The sequence below is a fragment of the Coloeus monedula genome (genome assembly GCF_965178545.1).
Source record: "Coloeus monedula genome assembly, chromosome: 3".
Taxonomy (NCBI): domain Eukaryota; kingdom Metazoa; phylum Chordata; class Aves; order Passeriformes; family Corvidae; genus Coloeus; species Coloeus monedula.
In genome coordinates this window covers 56,221,712-56,243,734 of record NC_138783.1, presented here as the reverse complement: position 1 = coordinate 56,243,734, position 22,023 = coordinate 56,221,712, and the positions used below count along the sequence as shown (strand labels likewise).

The 22,023-nt window shown below is 38.8% G+C and overlaps 1 protein-coding gene across 1 annotated transcript in view; it reads right to left on the bottom strand.

Moving 5' to 3' along the window:
• Window positions 1-22,023, bottom strand: part of ZC3H13 (zinc finger CCCH-type containing 13) — a gene marked incomplete at its 5' end in the record, with an annotated part of 46,811 nt that overhangs the window by 833 nt on the left and 23,955 nt on the right. The window contains 11 exons of the mRNA XM_082277822.1: window positions 192-355; window positions 3,571-3,771; window positions 4,383-4,538; window positions 7,566-8,075; window positions 9,063-10,079; window positions 10,490-10,593; window positions 11,274-11,817; window positions 14,955-15,137; window positions 16,124-16,588; window positions 17,621-17,931; window positions 20,730-20,903. Of these exons, the coding sequence (XP_082133948.1) occupies window positions 192-355; window positions 3,571-3,771; window positions 4,383-4,538; window positions 7,566-8,075; window positions 9,063-10,079; window positions 10,490-10,593; window positions 11,274-11,817; window positions 14,955-15,137; window positions 16,124-16,588; window positions 17,621-17,931; window positions 20,730-20,903 (3,829 nt within the window). The remainder of the gene's footprint in view (window positions 1-191; window positions 356-3,570; window positions 3,772-4,382; window positions 4,539-7,565; window positions 8,076-9,062; window positions 10,080-10,489; window positions 10,594-11,273; window positions 11,818-14,954; window positions 15,138-16,123; window positions 16,589-17,620; window positions 17,932-20,729; window positions 20,904-22,023) is intronic.

Below are 22,023 nucleotides of genomic sequence, written 5' to 3'. Positions count from 1 at the left end.
AAATTAATCTCTCATTCTACCTAAAAGATAAACATCCTATAACCTCTCTAAATAAAAGTGTTTATTATTTAAAGGACTGGACCTGCTTCCGAACAACAAACACAAAAATTATCTCCCAAGAGAAATGCTCTGCTTAGGGGAATCTGTGTTTCCACCACACCTCGACCAAGCACTGTAAGCAGACCACCTGCCTTTTCGTTCTTCATGAGCTGCTTACGAATTGCAGAATCCCTGCGGAAGCACAGTGCTTTGCAGCAAGGACCCAGATTGCTGAGAAGACCTGCTCTCTCTTCTTTTCGGCGAAGTGCAGCCATGTTCAGTGCTCCCAGGTCATGTTCAAAAAGGTTTTCTGCATCTAGAAAGAATTGAGATTTGCACAGATCAATATATATATGGCATTTTTGAACAGCAACATACAGTAATATGAAAATATAACTATTTGTATTTCTGTCTTCTAAACAATATCAAGGTTTGGGAAAAAAAGAGTATTTGAGTTTATAAAATAACATGAATAAATCCTTCACCATTTAAAGGGAAGGATGAATACCCTTGTATTTAGTTTCAGTGCTGGAAAGCAATATTGAGACAGCAATCACTGGGAAGCCTAAAAATTGAGTGACAGCTTTGGACAGAAGATGGGGTATGATTTACGGTCAGATGTGTGATGGACAAAAGCTGTTTGTTTACCACTTGCATTAATCATAAAGTACCTAAGTTCCACTTCTTTGCAAGACATCATGTAACTCTCCCAGTGTCAACACTGTTTTTGCATGGCTATACAGAAGTGAAACACAACTATCTAGAATAATTCTTTCACTTGTGGTGGATGAACCTGGAGAACAAGTCAGCAGATGCCAAAGGACTACCCCTTCCTACCAGCTCACCTAAAGCATTTAACAGTACTCAAGGTGACAGGACCAGTCCTTCAATACATTTACCAGAAGAAATAGCATGCAGAAAAAACACTTTTAGAAAAGACAGATTCTGAGGTGACTCATGTTTGCCAACAAGTCTGCTTCTATGAAATGCAAAGACAAAAAGAACGCACGGGGTGGACCACAGCTCATTGGTTTATAGCCCTTTTACAATAAATAGGAAGATTATCATGTAATAGAAAAAAAGCTGGAAAGGTATGTGGCTGAGTCCAATCCAGCTGCCTCTATATAGTAAAGCTGGGTGTTCAGCAGAGAATTTAATGCCTCACTCAAGATGGCAAGAACCTGGGGGAAAACACAGCATCTAAAAGCAAAGACTGCTCCGGCAGTTTGGCAGAATGAATGCAGAAGAGGACAAAAATGCATTTTTTAAACCACTCAGAATTTGGATGAAGATCAGTAGTTTTTATACAAGTTTTTAAACAAGGTGAAAAGAAACAAGAAAGTTGCACTAAATGAAGGGCAGGTTAAAGAGAACTGCACTGAAATCAAAGACAATCTCAATGGACAATCAAAAAATGGAAATAAGTGTCAAGACACAAAAAGGCCACTTCAGAGGTAACATGGACAGCTTGCAGAGTCTTCTCAGGTGCCAGATGCTTGCTGAGAATATCAGGCAAGTAAGCATGTCCATATCCTTAAAGGAACAATTGCATATAATAGAGGGCAAGTCAGCCACAAATCTCAATACCATCACATAGAGATTTTTATTTCCAAAGAAAAAATAATTTAAAAAGCACACCCTGAAACAAGGTATCATTTCCTTTCTTTCTGCACTTAATAGTATTACCAGAAATTTTTCAATTTGTTCCTCCACAAGAACAAGGAAGGGAACACCAACCTCAGGAATAAGACAGGGAGACAAATTATACCACCACAAAGTCCAAAGTGAAAATGCTACTTTTTCACTGTTTCACACACTGAACACATCTAGCTCCGATTCTTTCAGTTTTCAGGACACCGTTATTTGTGCTTTTCTTTAGAATATATGTGCTGTAGCTGTGTAATCTCTATACAGAGAACATTCACCTGGCAGACTGCACAGGAAGTGCATACACTTGAAAGCCTACACTTGGAAGTGTAGGAACTGATGTGTGAGAGACTGCACACACCAAAGGGAAATCAAGAGAGGCACTTCAAATCCCCCTTCCTCTCCAGAGCAAAGTTATGCTGAATCCAAGTATACTTAAGACAGTCTAGAGGCAGTGCTGGAGAGCCTCCTATTATCACTAAGGACTTCATTTTTAGGGAAGCATGCAAGGATTGCTGAGATTCTTTCGGGTATCATTTTAAACAGACAGGTGGAGTGATCCTGCAGCGCAGTTGCTGTTGCAAGGAATCCCTGGTAAGAAGTGCTGAAGTACCCAGCAAAATTAGAGCTTACAGGGAGAGACATAGTTCATACCTTTTCTATATCAGTTTGTATACTCAGGAAGACTCAATATTTTATTTGACTCAAAGAAAAAGAAAAATAGGAGCAGTAGTAACAGCTCCCAATTAATACAATTATATGATTTAAATGGCTCAAGCAAGGAGTGACATTGATAGAGATTAGCACAGCTAAGAGAAGTTTTGGGGTTTTTTTACCCCCACTTATCTGAGAGACTGTGAGGTTAACAAGACAACGATGAAAAGAATAATGTAAAGTGAAAGGTATTGTTTCAAATTAAGAACTAGAATTTAGAGAGTAAAAAAACCCATGAGCTCTGCAGATACTATTATTTATAAGCCACAATTCTCTAACATTTCGATGCTGCAATAATCTGCATAGAGAACTTACAGAAAAAGCAAATGTTTCACAGTCCTAAAAGAACCATTCTACCATGCAAGTTGTTGCAAGTAGCTCAACTGGCTCCTGGGATGTGAAACAGAAAAATTAGTATTCTTTCTCATGAAAAAGCCCTGCTTACACTCAGAATTGCAGTAAGCAGCACCAGTACAATTCAGGCCCATCCCATTTATCATGCAGGTCTTGTGACACATACTTTATCCAAATTCCAAACCTGTAAAAATTGTTGAATTTCCCACTTTTAGTAGAGGTATAACATACAAATTTCACTTAGTGCCTTCATTCTGATCCAAAACTCCTATCTATGAATTCTAGGAAGGATCCTCAGAATAAAAATAAGAAATCTTATTTCTTTCTTGAAATACTACTACTAGTTCACTGGAAAAGATACTTTGCTCTCTAAGAAACTGGTGATACCATCCTCTTGAGACAGCATTTGATTTAACTGCCCAAATTAACAACGAACACTACAGGTAATTCTTACTCAGAATGACAAACATAATAAGCATAACCATAACACACACCAGTTACTCTGGATTTAGACTCTTGTTTCTTTTATGTTGTTCATATAAAAGGCTAAGAAAGTGTGAATGGTCTCCCAAAAAGAATATTACCCCAAGATAAAAACAATTTTGTTTTGTTTTTTTAATTTAGACCTCCTCACCATTGCTGGAATTAAAACACTAATCTGACTAACATGCTGCTGTATCATATTTCTGAAATTTTCACACAATACTCATTATACACTTTCTGTGGTCTTTGAAACCTAAAATAACAAACTGATGCACATTTCATAAGGACTTTTTCACTATACACAAAAGACAGTTTAATCCCTGCAGAAATTACCTTTAGGTTTTTCTAAGACTCTCTGGCAAGTCTCTTTTATTTTGGTGAAGAGCTCTGGTCCTGCCAATCGCTTGGAAATGCCAACTCTCAACATAACAGCACCTGGTGTGAATTTTAAAAGTGCAGCCCCAGGCTCACGTGGTTCTTTTGGCTGCTTTGGCATAAGACTGGACCAGTCTACATCTATAACATCCACTGGATCTGCAAAAACATTGACAGAGAATGAGTTATCACATCATCACCCCTTACCACAGTTGATTAATTTCACATGCTGCACACACAGCTGTCTCCTGAAAGCAATACAGATATTAGATGAACATTGTTCTGTTGTCCTCTTGGAGCCTTCAGGTAAGAATGTCAAAACTCACTTGGATGGGTGGAAAATAGGAGAAATACAAAAAGAAATAGAAATGCAAAGCTGTATGGATTAAAAAACCCCAACCCCTGCCTAATACTCTGCTTCATTTTTACTGCAATCCCTTTGTGAAAGGTTGCTCAGACCCTGTTTAGCCAGCAGGTTTGGACATATTACTTACACATTCACAAAAGTCACAGTACAACTGAACATGCTAAGGCAGATTCAAATTAAATGCTTTAGAAAGCTAGTTCATACAGCCCAGAATACTCAGCTGAACTTAGGACAACGAGACAACTCCATTCTTCCCAGAGCACTTGGAAAGCATTCAAGCACAGACAGAATCTGCTCATAGACTGCACTCCTAATTCAGAAATACTGTCAACATCACAACAGCATTATATGTACACTGATCTAATCCTTCTATTAAAATAATCACAAAGGGGGGTTGATATACTTTTACCAGGCATCTTCTCATCTTCCTGTTGATCCTCACGCTTTTCAGCATCACCTGCCAGAATTTCATCCAGTTCATCATCACTGATTGGCTCGTATTCTCCAGCACCAGACCCCAGTGACTGCACATCGTTAGTCTTGGCTTCATCCTCTCCTCCTACAGACACAGACATATAGGGTAGCTTTAAAGCAATCGTATTTGTTTTCTAAACATGTTGTACACTGCCTGAAGACAAAGGTTTAGCAAACTAAACTGTTAGCTTTTAGGAACAAGTATGATTCAACATAAAAGCTGGTATTAACCCACAGAAACAGTGAAGTTATTCCTCCCATACACAATGTGGCAGTTTGAATTTTATATACACTGGTCACTTTTTTGGTGCAGTATTAGTCAAACTGCTCAGATAAGGCCATTTTCACAACATACATGTTGATTATCTGATATCTGACATGTAGTTTATAATAATAAATAGTTTATAAAAATCTAAGTTACTGCCACAAAGTCTTTCAGATGCTTTAGCACACTAATCCAAAATCAGGATTCAGTCCAAACTCCTAAAAGAAGTAACAAAACTCCAAAATACAAAAAGGCAACAGGTATCCTGAATGAAACAATTATGCACAAAATTTTAGATTCTTTGTGGCAGTCACAAGAAGAGCTTTTAGAAAGCCATGCCGAACTTATTTTAGTTGTTACCCCTCCTATCCATCCACATACTATCTGCATACACAAATACCTATGCTGTATGTGGAAACATACTCCTTAGGACCTGTGAACACAAGACAAACACTGAATTTTGCAGTTCACAAAATGAACATCCTCTCATCTCCAAGACTGAAAGATCTGACTCAAGCACTTAAAAATCCTATTGCTCTAAACTCAGGCTTATGGTTCTCCAACATGGGTACTAGCAATGAGTCGTGCCACACAAACAGGACAGAATTTACAGGGATCCTCCTGTGTGGATGACTATTCCAGTACCTTCCAGCTCCCTTAAGCCAGAAGTGAAGCTGCTTCCATTTTAAGTTTTCCCCTATTCTTTGGGTTGTTTTTTTTTAAGTTTGCTTTTGCAGGGGAAGAAAAAAATAGCCACCTCAACTAACCTAAAAATCAGCAAGGAAAAACCAAGTGAAAGATGTGCCAGCAGAGCATAAACAAACTACTCAGACCATCTGGCAATGCTATGGAGGAAGCATATAGCATCTGAGGCATTATTTAAGCCCACTCCTAAAGCAAACACATTAAGGTTCAAAACACTAAGATAATTTAATGATATTCTGACACATTTTGTTAGACAATACACTACAGTAATTTGGCCAACTAAATACCAGATACCTCCCTAATATCATCAGATTTGGAAATGGTACTTAGTTTTCTAACAAGATTTTCCTTTTCAGAAAGGAGAATAAGGTGATCTGCACTGGATTTCATTTTGTCTTACAACTTCAAATATTCATGGCCTGTAAGATCCATCTTCTGCATCCACACTGATTTACCAGATACACTAGTCCTCCAGTACTACACGACTGGACCCATTAACAATTAACTGTATTAAAAAATTTAAAATAATAATTCATAGTTCTCAATATATAATTTTTTTAAAAAATACTTTACATTCTGAATTTCAAGACAAAGTTTGATAATTTCTAGAGTATAATCCAATCATTACTTTTACCACTCTTTTGTGGAAATGTGTTTTTATATTAATTCTGCATTAAAAACTCAACACACCAGCTGAACGGAGCAATGTAAACAGGAGTTACAAAGTAATGAAAGACAATGAAGTACACTAAACCTTAGAAAATCATAACCATGCTGTTAACAGTACACTTTAATAAAATGGAATGCCATCTTATATTTTACAAAATAGATTTATTTTTCTAAAAAAAATTTAAAAATCCTAAATATACCATAACTCCCTACAGATGATAACCTTCAGAGAATTTAGAACACAACCTCTGAAAAACAGACAAAAGAATACACACTAAAACAAGTATGCTGAAAGGCTGGAACTAAGAACACATTTAACCTGCACAGCCTGTTTGGTTACAGGTGCCCTCTTGGAAACTGGTAATGTACCCAAAAATGGCCTTTTGTTACACCTCTTTTCTGCAGATACCACATTGTACTCTCAGATTTATCATACCATGCTTTTCCTCTAGTTTAAAAATAGTTAATTCTGTCTATTGTAGCAAAAGCAGACTTTTCCAGGCTCACTTCAAATACTATTTTTGTCAAGTGCTTCCACTCCGCAGATAATCTCCTTAAATGAAACTTTCTCAATAGGGTCTCTCAAACCTAAAGACCACTTTGTGAGTAATCAGGTAGGAGACATAAGTACTAAATATTCCTCACCATCCTCTTGAGACAGCATTTAACTGCCCAAATTAACAATGAACACTACAGGTACTAAGAATGGCAAACACAATGAGCATAACTGTAACATACACCAGTTACTCTGGATTTAGACCCTTGTTTCTTTTATGCTGTTCATATAAAAGCACTCCCCAACTCCCTATTCTTGCAAAGTTCAAGCTTCTAATTCATGTGACAAACTCTTAGGAGTTTGTCAGTGTTTGCCCCTTGCTGACTTTATTTATCAATTCTAAGCATGCTTTCCCCAGTACCATTAAGACCAGCAAACTGAAGCTGCACTTCTTAAGATTACCTCAGGAAAGCTATTTTTGGACTATTGTGCTAAGCCATACATATGTTTCACCTACTAATTAGACAACCATTTCTATGATAATTGGGTTCTGGCAGAAAAAAAAACCAAAAACCTGTTCCGAGTCCACACTTTTTTTTTTCCCCCCACTCATTAACTGTCACTTCCAAAGTAAGAAATAGGTCTTACAATGATGTAACAAGCCAATCAAATGTTGGTGTTATCTTTTAGCAACTTGCCTATTCAGAAACATTACATTTTGGTGAAATTATATCTCAGATAATTTATGCTTCTTTGCCTCAAGACTTCTCTAGAAATTAAGAAACAGCACTAACACAATTAACACTAAGGAAGATGCTCATCAGATATCTCTCTCATTGTCTGCTTCCACAGTAGAGAAGTTGAAGCCAATAAGGCTTTCAGTAGAAAATTATTCTAATATAGCTCAGTTCAGCACTATGCTAAAAGAGAAAAAATAAAGTTTTTGTTAGTCCAGGTTCTTTCCCAGAATAGCTCACCTTCTAAACTCTCTACCTTTTCAGCCTCATTTCCATCTTCAAAGCCTTGTAAAGATCCTAAATCTTTGTCTGGTTTTTCCTTCTCTGAAGCTGCTGAATCCCGGCAAATACCATCAAACTCTTTTTCGTGATCTCTGTCCAGTTTTGTTTCACTGTGCTTTGTTGACTCCTTTTGAGAGGAGATGTCAAGAGTTCTCTCTCTCTCTCTTTCAGCAGTATCAGGCAGCTGTCGGTCTCTCTCCCTCTCCAGCTCCCGTCTTTTGTCCCTATCCCTCTCTCGCTCCCTGAGTCTCTCTCGTTCCCGGCTCCTTGGCCACTCTTTGTCCACGTCTCGGTCCCAGTCTCTCTGTCTCCCCTCTCTCCTGTCTCGCTCTCGTTCTCGATCATGTTCATGCCGATCTCGCTCCTGAAGCCTTTCCCTGCTGTCAAAGGACCCGGATCTGGAATGAACCTGACGATCTGACTCAGGGGAACTTCTTCTTGAACTGTGGCTTCTTGAATCCTGACGATCTGCACGAAAGATCATAAATATAAGCATGACTATAACACATAAATGTAACACTACTTTACCAGACCAAAGCATTTTAAAGATTTGGGTATGAAAATACACTTCTCAAAAGCATCATCTTCCAATTAATAAAGCTTTCAGATTGCCTTAGAAGATTTAACCTTACTTAGAAATGGGGTAACTTCTCCCACTTCCAAAAAAGAATTTTAGCAGCTATTTCTACTATGATGGAAACCAACAGAAGGTACACAATCTTAACTCAGAAATTTAGGCTTGGGGGGAAAAAAAAGAAAAAAGAATTGTCTCAAAATTCAAAATTTTTAAAACATGTCTTCTAAAAGCTAAGAATGCCTTAGTTAACAAATGATAAATTCAGAAAAATAATTTCAGGCATGTAGCAATGAGGAGAACAGAGAGCCAAAATGATTTTGGAAGAAGATATTTTTGTATTGATGCTGTTTCAGTTTTAAAATATTTTACCTATTTTTTTTTCACAGCAACTACACACATTTTAAAAAAGTGACTATTTTGATTTGCAACAAAGATGATTTCCACGTGCATTAAAAGTATGCCTAACAGGAACCATGAAAAATTTACCTAATTTTGCATAATTTCAGGAATTTCCATACCAAAATCAATGCAAATAATGAATTAAAGAACATTATTTAGATGATAGAACTACCTCAATGTTCTGTTAGCACAAGCATTTCCTCTGTGCATTTTTTTTGTCCTACAAATTAGTTTATTCCCCAGACAGCATGAACGAAATCCAACTGAATGTTTTGGTGTAAACAAAATGGTAATCCTGCCCACTGAGAATCAGCTTTTCAAATATGTTAACACTTGCAGGAATCTTAATTCATTCTCGTTTTACAGTGAAAGGCAGACAGCACCTCCCTCTCCTGTTACACTTATTAGAGCCATCCAAGAACAATTTAGGATTTGTACACAGAATGACAGGTCAGTCTCACTAAAATGCATCTCATTACCTGAAGATGTGCTGCGACTGGGTTCCCCTCGTTTCAACTGGTCAATTCTGGACTTTCTTTCAGTGATTTCTAAGCCTTTCTTCTCCCTCTCCCTGTCCCTATCCCTATCCCTGGAGCTACTGTGCAGGATCCTCTTCCGTCCGGTCTGATCGTCTCCACTGCGATGCGCTGACTCATTGGAGGGGGATCTAAGCCTGCTTGAGGCATGGCTCCGATTGCTACCGAGGCTGCTGCTGCGCTTCTGGTCCACAGGCTTACGGTGTGGTCCATCCTCTATAGTAACATGAGGGGCTTCAACCTTTTCTCCCCTTGTCCTGTGACTTTTCCTATGGGAATCCTCAGTGCTTCTTTCTGGAACAACAATGTCACCACGTTCAGGAACATCTTCATCTGACCAGTCACTAAATGTGGTATCTTCTCTTTTTGTGGGGACTTCTGCCACAGCTTTCTCAGGTGGTTCTTCAACCAATTCTTCTTTAGTTACAGGCGGGGTTCTTGGGCCTTTTTTCTTTTTATGATGTGGAACAATTTCTTCGTCAGAAACTTCAGAATCACCCTTGGATCTCTTCCGCTTTTTCTCCACATTTTTCCTTTTCTGACCTTTCTTAGGGGAAAAGACCTGGCTTTCCTCAGTTGTTGATTCATTAGCATACCTTTCCACCCCACTGTCATCATCTTTCTTCTTCTTTGTGGCCTTTTTCTGTATCTTAGACTTCTTCTTGCTGTCATCATGCATTCTATCAGAAGCATCTCTTTCCTCAGAAGGACGGTGTCCAAGACTTTCCTGAACCCTGGACCGGGAGCCTTCTGAAGCATCTGGCTGCTCTCTTTGCTTATCTGCTGAAGAAATCCTCTCTTTAAACTCTGGTTCTTCATAGCGTCGGGAACTTTCCTTTCTGTCCGATTTTCGCTCTTCTTCTTTCCAGCGGCTCTGCCGCTCCTCTGTGACGTGAGAGGGACTCAGTGACCGGGATTCCTGTGGCCGCACAACCTGGCTCAGGAGCCTGTGCTTTTCATCTGCAAAATGTGAAAAAGAATGTGCTTTTATTGTGTAGGAAGGAGAACGTGTGAGCATTTGCTGTCTTCTGCATGCCAAAGAAAGTGTCCAGTAAAACACATAATCCATTACTTCAGTTAGATTTCTTATGCTTTTCCACTGCTGCAGCAGCAACAGACAATTTCCAATTTGGTAAACATGCGTCTTAAACAGGAGATGTGGAAGTCACTATCACCTGGCAGACATAATACATAGTGACAAAATGAAGATAAATGACAAATAAAGATGAAGAAAAATGGTAGTACTCATAAAAATATGGGGAACACTTACAAAACTTTCCCCGTGTTTTTTCTATTTAAAATTGCAAGTTATTTTCCATAGACAGAGGATAAGCTGGGTCCAGCTGCAGAGAGAGCCCACTCCCACTTACTTTTATCATCTCCACTGTTGTAAGCATCACTATCAGGAGAATGATCACGGCGACGTTTGGGTGACTGACGGGGACTTGGACTGCTTTCGTTTCTGTGACGCTTCCTGCAGAAGGAACATGCACCATCAAATTTCTTCAGGATTCTTTGAGTTTATCATCAATACAATCCCTGACGTCTAAGCACCTCAAACGGAAGATATTTAAAGATGCCATGAAGTTCTGTAATTTTCTAAGTTGTCATTCCAAGTAATAGCTATGCACTTAAAGGAAGCACAACACATATACTTGGGATATTGTTCATGCCTTCACTGGTAGCCTTCTGGTATTGGAAATTTAGTAGAGCAAAGGGTAATGCATACTCCAAAGAAATTTAACTAACAAAGTCACAAACCCTGACCTAGTTAACTGTTATTTGAATTTCAGGCTTCAAAATGTACCACAGTTTTCTACTTTGTTTCCATGAATGCCTGTATTATTAAAGGCAAGACAGTGCAAGCATACTTAGAAGGGAAAATTACATTGTCTGACTCAACTCTTAGCTCACAAGTAGATCCATGATTCAGCATTAACAAAACATTAGACTACACCAGCATAGAACGAATTTGGGGGTTACCAGCATGTGCCACACAGATGCAGGGGAGACACAGCTCCAGACCAAGCCTAGGCATAAACAGGGTGTCTGCTTCCTTAAGATACTCCCCTGTCTACTAACTTACCAAATTCAACAGTAAAAGACTGCCTTTTTTTTCTTTCTTTGACTGAAGTAACATTTAGATCCACTCACTTGGATTTTCTTTCATCGTGGACATCTCTTGAGCCTCTTTCTTCTCGAATATCTTCTCTCTTATCCCTGCGGTCTTCCCTTCCTTTTTCTTTGTCATCCCAGTCTCTCTGGCGGTCTCTCTCTTTGTCTCTGTCTCGACCTCTCTCCCTTTCACGCTCCCGCTCCCGTTCCCTCTCCCGTTCTCGCTCCCTTTCGCGTTCCTCCCGCTCTCGCTCCCGCTCCTTCTCCCTCTCCCTCTCTCGTTCCCTCTCCCTGTCATGATCTCTGTCTCGGTCCCGCTCACGGTCCCTGTCTTTGTCCCGTTCTCTGTCCCTCTCCCGTTCCCGAGCACGATCTCGTTCCAACTCTCTTTCTTTCTCCCTCTCTCTTTCCCGGTCTCTTTCTCTTTCCCTCTCTCGGTCCCTCTCCCTTTCCCGCTCTCTCTCCCGGGCCCTTTCATCTCTCCTGTCATCAGACCGATCCACCCTTCGCTCCTCTCTCCTCTCATCCCGCTCGAGATCATCACTCCGTCCTTGGTGTCGTACCGGTGAGCCTGCTCTCTGATCTGTAAACAGAAGCAGGTTTGATTACTAAGTGCTGAACAGATATAGACTGCTCCCGCTAAAAGAGCCTTGACAATCTAGATCTTGGTTTGCATTAAATGAAAAGCAACTCCCTGCAGAAATTTGAATACTCCCTTTAGGGAGGAAGGAAGACAAAAAGCAGAACTAATTCTGAAAGAATTTTTCAACATTTAGGAGGTGGGCTTTACTTATTTAACCAAAAGTTGCAAAAAAAATATTTAATTTTCTACCAGATTTTTCTGAATGGCCTCAAAAGACAAATGTATGCCTCACAGTATAGTTATTAGTATGGCATTACCCAATGTTTCCAAATCTGGTATAAGATCTTAAAAAGCAGGGAATGGCTTGCATAAGGTATGTTTAGACTTCTGTACAAAGATTTTACTTCCTAAATCTATTAGGAGTCAAGTGCTTTACAAGGACTCAAGCTGTTTACAACATAGAGTAGAAGTTTCTGCAAAATTAGAAATACTGGGCTGTCTCATCACAGAAGAGATCCCTGCACAGAAACACAACCAAATCCACAAGACATGGAGAGGCAAGGATGAGATAGGGGAAGCAGAACTGCTAAAAATTTTCATTTGTGTTCACTGCAGTCTTACAGCTTAGAATCTGAGGTTGTTGTTCAGACAGTGGATTAGAGACAGAGGAAAAACTAAACACGTAGAAAATGACTGACCCAGAAGGACAGTGAAATCTGATTTATCCAATTATACTTACTCTGCACAGACTTCTCTATATACTGTTCATTGTACTGTGGATATTTTTTGAGTATTTCTATAGGTTTTGACTACTTCATACCAATTTCTATGCTCATCTTAGTAGTATTTGAGCCACAACAAATCAATAAAACTTTTTTCCTACAATATATATATAAAAGCACCATATAAAAGAGGAAAAAGATTGCATGAATAGAGGTTGGTATTTCTCAGTCCATTACTCTGAGGCTGAGAGTGCACCTCACTACAAATTGAGACAATGTCCACTAGGTGTGAGCAGGCAGAGTTTGGACAGAACTAAATCAATAAAACATGCATTTCCATCAGTTTAATCAATTTTCATCTCTTGAGTGAATTAACAATGATTTAGTGCTCCCCTGTTACCAGGTAAAAGTAAAAGCAAAGTTGAGTGACATTTCTGCCTCTTTAAAAAGGTAAAAGGTAAAACCATCAATCTATATGATTGGTTCCATGAACCGGTTTCACATTCTTTTAATGGGCCTATAACACTGTAATATGATTTACTGTGCACACTAAATATTAGATTTTTATAAAGAAGTTCTGTAACTCCTATTTTTTGTGTCAGTGTTGGTGACAAAACATCCACATGAAAGTCTTATGTGAATCAAATAGTGCAAATGTATTAGACAATTAAATGCAGAGAAGTCAGCACTTCTTATGTGACTTCATTTTTTGAAGTACTGTTCCAGTGGTTGTTTGGAACACTCCCATGTTTGCCTTAGTTGAATAGACAGCTCAAATTTGCAAGCTTGCATTTTAAAATCATACTCCTTGCATATCACAGAACTAAGTACCAACCAAAATATATCTCAATTTTTCTCAGAATGACAGATATTAAAACCGTAGTCTAATTAGGGAAAGTGTCTTAAATTGTAACTCTGAGGATTTACTATTACAAAAAGTGATCTAAATTTTTAAGGAAGAAGACAATAAATTTTGAATTCATGCTCTTTATATTTCCTGCCCCCCCCCCCCCATGGGAAATACAACCCATTCAAAGCAACTTCTCTCCTACAAATTTATTTTGTTGTGATTACATGCTTTTATTTCCAAGGTTTTCCTCTTGGCTTGGGGTTTTGGTTTGGTTTTTTTGGGGTGGATGTTTGTTTTTCTTAAAAAATTAAGAACTTGCTAGGATATGAGGGCACAAAATTACATTATATATATGTAGGATTTATTTGGGCTGGGGAGATGAAAGAGATGAAAGCTAGACTGCAAAAGCCAACCCCCAGGACACATTCAGTGTTCAGGATTTTTCAGCTGACACGAAAAAGGAAGCCTGAAGCTTAGGTTTGTTGAAATCCTGCCTTGAAAATGAGAATCTGAAGCAGAGCCTTTCACAAGAACAAGCAACAACAGATCTGTTTCAATAGGCTAAAAAGTATCTTTCACAGTGGCATGCAAAATATCTCTTTGAAAAACTGAAATTACAGAGCAGCTAGAATGTATCTGTCACCCATAAATCAAAACTCAAGACAGAGAATAACCCACTATAATTTTATGTTTAGTCTTCACAGCTCTTCTTTTAATTTTCATGCTATTTTCATTTCCCTGACTCCTCCGGTTCTCTTAATTGGTAAGCAATACAAATATATTCCAGAGTGTAAGCTGCTACTAAGTTCCTTCAACCCTTCAAACACAGTACACTTGCTGGTACAGAAGTCTGACATCTTGCTACGTAAAAAATATTTCACTATGTAAAAAAAAAGTCATGCATGCTCTTTTCATGATCACTGGTATCAACACTTACTAGCTAACTATCATTGACAACAGCAAAGCACTCACTACTATTAAATTCTCCAGACAATAAATTTTTGAATGCATAATAAATTTAAACTGTCACTTACTTTAGTAGTAAGCAGTCCATAATTGTCAATCTAGTTTAGGCCTTCCCCAAAACACACTCAAGCAATTTACAGCAGAAAAGCACAGTGTTTATATACCAACAAACAGAACCAGTAACGAAACGCAATCATGACTCCAAGCTTACATGGACTCTCAGCTTAACGTGCTTACGCACATGAAGTGGAGGAGGAGGCAAAAACATTTTACAATGAAGTTGTACAATGAAAGCCCCCGCCTTAAAGTTTAGTTTGTTTGAATACTACTTGGATGAATAAACACAGAAGATGCCAAAATCTAGCCAAAGGGCTGGGGAAAGGCAACAGCATTCATGTATACAAGGCCAATGAATGAACATATATAACAGAAGTTGTATCAAGAATAGGATTAGTGTCAGCGTGTGGTGTCAGATGAGCTACTTATGAATTGGTGTGGGGGCAGAACAAGGAAGAAAAACGAAGGAAAGAGAAACACACACATTCATGCACACGCACATTTGACTACAGATGGATGTGGAAAAACAGACATTAAAATACCTCTTTCTCTGTTGTCACGTCTATCCCGTTCACCATGTCTTCTTTCAAAGGAGGAATCTCGTGCTTGATCCCGACTGTCATAGCGATCCCGATCAGCATAGCTACTCCTCGATTCCCAGCTGTCGTGGTAGTTTCCGCTACTGCTGTGCCCATCAACCTGGGATCCTCTAGTCCCCCGACTTCCTAATGGAGATGTAGCAACACAAAACATGAGCTTCCGCATGTAAGGAAATCCGCTGATATCTTATACCAACTGATGCATCAACATCTAATAAATTTGACTTAGCTGCTCATAGACATAAAGATTGTAACATCAAACTCTACTTAACCAACAACTCAAATTTCACATGTTTTAACTGTAAAGTCATTATTTCCAAACTGCAAAATCAAGACTTTCTACATCATCATCCCGTGGTCATGGTACAAGGTCTCCTGACTAGAAATATCAGTCCAAAAGCCAATTCACATTTTTTCTGAGTAGGCTGTAAGCTAGCAGACAGTGCAGCAAGAATAGGCAGAGAAAGCAGAGATCATCCTTCCTGTAAAAACTGTATATCACTTCCCTAATGAAAATGTCACAAGCCTGAAAAAGCAAAATAAAAAATAGATTATTATAAGTTGTTAGTATTATTATTATTATTTAAAATGCATCAGACTTCAGAAACCATTTTAAAGATTAAAGTCACACATTTTGGAAATCGAATGAGTCAAGGTGGTGAGGCAGGGAGAGGTGGGTGTGTGTGAAAGATGGTTTTCAGACACCTAAGACATGCAATTGTTTTTGAAAGAGCACAAAAAATCTGTTGCCCAGGGCTTTGAAACGCACTACCCCCTACGAATTTTCCAGTACACATCAGCCTCTTACTCGTGTTTGTAGCCAATGGGAAAACCAAGGGCTGCAGAAACATTAAATAGTGATGTAAGGGTTAGGCTTTGTTTCAAAATAAGATGGCAGAATACCAGTGATATGCCACTTTAATGAATGGAGAACATAGAAGTGCTATAAATTTCATAGCAGTTTTAGTCTAATGACAACAGAATTGAACACAGTTTTATAAGCATGAACTATTTGGCAGTACTTGCATCCCAAATATCAAACAAGGCAGTATGAATGCAAATATTCCATCTTCAATGATAGAGACACATGAATTTTTTAAATTACACAATACCTTTGTCAGATAATTCTGGACCTCTGCCTCGACTTCTGCCAGTCCTATCACTTCTGCTCTCATTTCTGGAGTCACTCCTGGAGTCATTCCTTGTTTCAGCACGAGAGCTCTCCTCTCTGCCATGGGATCTTCCATAGCTGCGCAAGTCATCTTGATACTGGTCATCCTTTTTATGGGCATCACGACTCTCTCTGTCTCTGTAGTCATGGGAGTCTCGTGTGGAGCGCGAGTCTCTCTGGTCACGACTGTCTTTGGTATCCCTGCTATAATCCCGCGTGTCTCTGGAGTCTCGAGTATCTCTGGATTCCCGTGGCTCCCGCCGATCTCTGGTGTCTCTTGTGTCCCTCCGATCTCTTCCATCACGAGACTCTCTGTCATCTCTATGGTCCCTGGAGGTACTCTGCTCTTGGTCATAATCACGATCGTCTCTTGTTTCTCTTTCTTTTTCTCTTTTCCCTCTTGTTTCTGTAAAATGTTCAAAAGAACGTTATATACCCAGCTTAATCAGAGCAAGCATACACTTAACACACAAATAAGACTAAAATAACATAGTCAAAATACACTTAGCGAATCAAAATTAATATGTAAAGATCATGCTGGGTTATCTATCTATACATTTAGTAAGCTTTAAAGATCTTATTGTGAATATGGATCTCTACAAATATTTACCCATTCAAAAGACATTAAGTATAATAACAATAAATGTCAAACATACTAAAGAGCAAGCGCGCTTCAATAATTTTAAGGTAGGGTTATTACTCCTCCAATCATAAATTCCTCTTATTTTCTATACACACACACACACACTTTCAGAAAATTTGTGGTATATCTGGACCACCTGTAAGGCCTCAATGACCTGCTAAAATCTGCTGGTTTGAGTTTGGGGTTTTTATTTTTTTGTTGTTCTGGGGTTTTATTACATATTTGTAATATTAGTGCTACAGGAAGGTAAGTTTACAGCCAGCCAAAAATAGAGCTGACATACGTACTCTTTGTAATCCGTCTGTCAAGGCAAACAGCATGTTTACTCATCACATATTGTTGAAACAGCTCTACAGATTTCCAGAGGGAATGGCTGTTTCTTTGCACACACCTCACTTAATGTCAATTACAAAGACAGTAGACAGCAATCAGTGGGGACTGGATTTGGGCACCTCACAGAAAAGAGTAATAGTTACTTAGGAGTACCCTGCCGTGAAAATCACCTACTGACGCCACCATTGCATGATACAAGGAACACCTATGTAGATACCTACAGCACCTCTACAATCAGTTGAGCCTACATAAGCAGTTCTACCAGGGGTACTTTAATACACAGTACCTGCAAACAGCACAATCAGCACAACCAGCACAGGAAGAAAAAACACAGCCAGTATTTTCTTCACCCCCTATCCCCTGGGATTGGTGCAGACAATGCCACAATTTGAAAAATCAAGTTTCAAAATGCAATTTGCAAACAAATAAAAACGATTCTGAAGAGCTATTTTTCATTCATACCATCCCGCCTTTCATGGCGCCTGTCATGAGACTGTGAAGTCCGATCACGATCGTGTCTTCCCTTGTCTCTTCCAGGAGATCGGTGTCTCGAAGGACTTCGCTTCCTCTGAGGTGGAGAGGAAGAGTGGGGGGGATAGGGGGAAGATGACCGCCTTGCAGGCGGGGAAGCTGTCCTTTGATAGGATGGAGAAGGAGTTCTTTTGCGGTGTGGGGAAGGAGAATGTCTTTGAACAGAGGAGCCTGACTGTGAGGAAGAGGAGTGATGTCTGGAGGATATGGGAGAATGATGCTGACCTGATGGAGAAGCAGACCTGCAAGGAAGAGTTAAAACAGGCACATGTGTAACAATTTGACTTGAAAGGTTCTTAACACACCGTACAAAAAAGCAATTAAAATAAGTTGTGTATTCCCTACCCTCTGTCTGCTGAAAATACATGCTGTTTCTATAAAACATCAAACTTGGCTGCCCTCCAGGGTGCCAAGTATATGCTTTCAAAATATGCTTGTCTTTAAATGATTATTATTTATTTAATACCCAGGAAAAATCTGTCCAATCAAAATTGTATTACATAGCTACCAGAATGTAGGGGAAGGGAGGAGTCAGAAAAAAAAAATCATTATCTTCTCTCCCATCCCCAAATAAGACTATTGCTTTCTTCAATATAAAATCCTTTTTGGAGTTCATAATAAAATTACAGAGATAATTTTTATGAGGTGTAACTTAGATTTTTTGTTTACAACAGCATTGAATTTTTTTACAAAGCAACAATGTCTCCTGCTTATACACTTCTAACATGTTTTATTGTAAGGATTGATCTTTAAACAGTTCTTAAGATCCAGAAAAACCATATGCATAGCTACTTAAAATGTGAGCAAACGTGAATGTTTACACAAACATGGAAAACTCACATCTGATAGAAAAAGAAAATGTATACTAAATATCTCTGATCTTTGAAATCCCATCACTAACTAAAGATAATTTACACAACAGTAAAAAATTTCCTCAGAATATGACCAACGTGGACAAAACACACTACAACCCCCCAGTAGTGGGGTTTTTTTCCCATTATCAGGATCAAAGTAACTTGCAAGTATCTTTTCTCATGAAATATATATTGTCCTTAACTCCCAACTCCCTTCTACTTCACAAAACTCCAGAGATGACAAGAAGAGCAGGAGTTAAAAAGCCACTTTTTAACTGGACAACATATCTTCAAAAATCTCACTATTCCTGAGGAAACAAGTAGCCTGCATACCTCTAAGATGACAATTCATATGCAAATGAAACAGATGACCAGGAATTAGTAGTAAAATTTCCAAAGCACTCAAGGTAAAATTCTGTCAGGGCTAGATATGACTGACAGAATCCAAAATACTTTCATGACTTACTGTCTTTAAAGTAAGACTACATTTATTTTTCCCTGTGAAACCACTATTTTCACAGGGTCACCAAAATTGGCTTGCATGGAAGGCTTTCAATGGTATGGAGACAAAATATTTCAAATATCCTTCCCTGCTTCTAGCAGAAGGCCCATTTATCTTCCTTGCTTAACATTCCCTTGCACAACACTTGATACAAGCAGGCAATGATGAACAAACTACTGGATGTCATGCTTTAAACCCAGCCAGCAACTAAGTACCACACAGCTGCTCGCTCACTCCCCTGCCCACCTCCAGCAGGATGGGGAGGAGAATGGCAAAAAGGTAAAGCCTGTGGGTTGAGATAAGAACAGTTTAAAAAGTAAAATAAAGTAAAATATAATAACGATTGCAAGAATAACAGCAATGAAAAGGGAGATAACAAAAAGAGAGAGAAAAAGAAGAAAACCAAGAGAAACAGTGATGCACAACACAGTTGCTCACCTCGACTGATACCCAGCCTGTCCCTGTGGGCAACTGGCAGCTCCTGGCCAACTCCCCCAGTTTATACACTGAACATGATGTTCTATGGTACAGAGTATCTTTTTGGCCGGCCCAGGTCAGCTGTCCTGGCCATGCTCCCTCCCACCATCTTGTGCACCTGCTCACTGGAAGGGTGTGGGAAACTGTGGTAAGCTTTACTTAGCAACAACTAAAACATCTGTGTCTTATCAATATTATTCTCATGCTAAATCCAAAACACAGCACTGCAGCAGCTCCTCGGAAGAAAATTAACTCTATACCAGCTGAAACCAGGACACTGGAATAAGTTAAAACAAGAGGTATTTTGCAGAGTCTGTCCTATTGCTCCAGGAGGAACTCACTTCCCTATGAAGAATCCAATATAGTAAAAATGTCCATCAGTGACATCTACCATAAAACAATCCAACAGCGTTCCAGCTGAACTGAGTCACCACAGAAGCCAAACAGTTTGCTTACAACTCTTTGGATTGCTGAATGAATGGGTTTTATTTTGGTTGTTTTATCAGCACGCAGAAATATATATGACATCTGGGGCTTCCCCCACCCTTCAACCAGAGGTGCAGAAAATAAGAATGCCTCACTTTCCATTATACAAATATGGGACTACAGTAGTATTTAGCACTGCCATTCTAAACCTGAGCTTACATTCTTTCAGACCAAAATAAGGAGCCTACTCCATTTTTAATGGGTGGGAAAACATTTTTTTCTAAAGCCCCAAGAACTAAAGATATGACACCTTCCCTAAAGCTTCCTGCAAGAAGCTTTGCATATCACTGTTTAGCCAGTTATGCCTGCTTCTCAAGAAAGAATCAGGACCAGGACCTTAGTATCACTTTACCCATTTTAGAATGGAGAAACTCTGCTCCTTTCCCATCTCCAAGGTTAAAGATTTTCCCCATGTTCTACTTTTTAAGAAGGGGAAGGTTAGGGAGGAAGAAAGTTCCTGAAGGATCACAGACTGACTATATCTCATATCAGACTTCTGAAGTTCTATCTGAGGACAAAACATTTGAGAGCAAGTGCTAAATGGAAACTTTCACTGTGACTTCTGTTCCTGACACGACAAGTACCCTCAATGTAGTAACTAGGCAAAAAAAAAACCAGTCTCAGAGTTGAAGAGTTTGAAGCACAAATATATTCACAACAGACACGTAAACAAGCAGTCAAACTAACAGAGGAAGTTTCCAAACTAGAATTGACCTCCCACCTGCGAGAGGGTGAGAAGTTATGTTTGTGAGTGGTTGACTTGGTTGGAGCTCGGGAGGTTTGCCTTCGCCTTGCAGCAGGTGGTGAGTACTCCCTGGAAGGGGAAGAATTACTGCCAGAGTGATCCGCAGGACTAGGAGAACGTTTCTGTCTACGGGAGCTTTCAGAGGGATCCCTGGAAAACATAAACAGCAGCTTGTGTAACAGGGATAAGATGGCGTTAGCACATTTCTAAGAAACTACAAACACCTGCAAGACAGAACCTGTGATTACGTTATCAAGAGCTATGTTACACAATCATTTGTTCCATCTATAATTTCACATATGAAATTACCTCAAGATAGCACAACTCAAAAATGCAAGATATGGACTAAATTTCTGGCTACACTGAACTGTAAAAACTAGAACATGGTAAAACCAAAAAAAACCTTCTTTTAATTTTACCTAATATTTCATGTGGTGGTGAAACAGAATTCTTACCAACTAGAAATACTTTGTTACCTTATTTAAAAATTTCTGTAACATCAGAACTTTATTTCAGCAGTTTTGAGCTCAGACACATTCTTAAGGGCTAATCCCAGTAGCAAGTGAATGAAAGTAATCTGTCAAAACCTTCAACTATTTCACTGACTGTACCTCATAGAGATTTGACATTACAACTTCATTTTTATTATGTACTGAAAAAAAAAAAGACTAAAATCCAACAGTGAAATATAAGGCAGTAGTCACCACAGCAATACCTGATTATAGTACAATGATAAAACAAGTACTGTCTTAATCCTTTCAGCACTACCTAGAATATTCTTTTCTACTGCTTGAAACTTCTTTCCAGTAGTGGAGTGGGCAATCATGAGGGAAATAAAATACTTTCAAGTAAGTATGGTGTAATTTATTTAACCAATTATAAATACACGATTCACTGTTCTTCCAATCCTTAGTCTTTGATATGCCAGTTTACAAAGTAAGACTTGAGAACATGTACCCTACTTTCATCAAGAAAACACATGCCATAAAAATGCAGATCGCATATCTTTCAGCTTAAGTGGACATGTACGCTCCAGGAAATAATGGAATAGTCATAGTAGTCCACCTTTTATTTTAGTATATAAATACGCATATATGCAAAAGCAATTCTAAAATGTCAGTAGTCTTTGACTACTTCAAAAATACTTTAACCTACTGAAGATTAGGGAGAGTTTAAATGCACACTGCCAACTTATAAAGATATTAGTACTCTTAAGATTTCAGAAAAGCAGGCAATCAGACGGGAATGACTTTGATAAGGATTTTGGTGA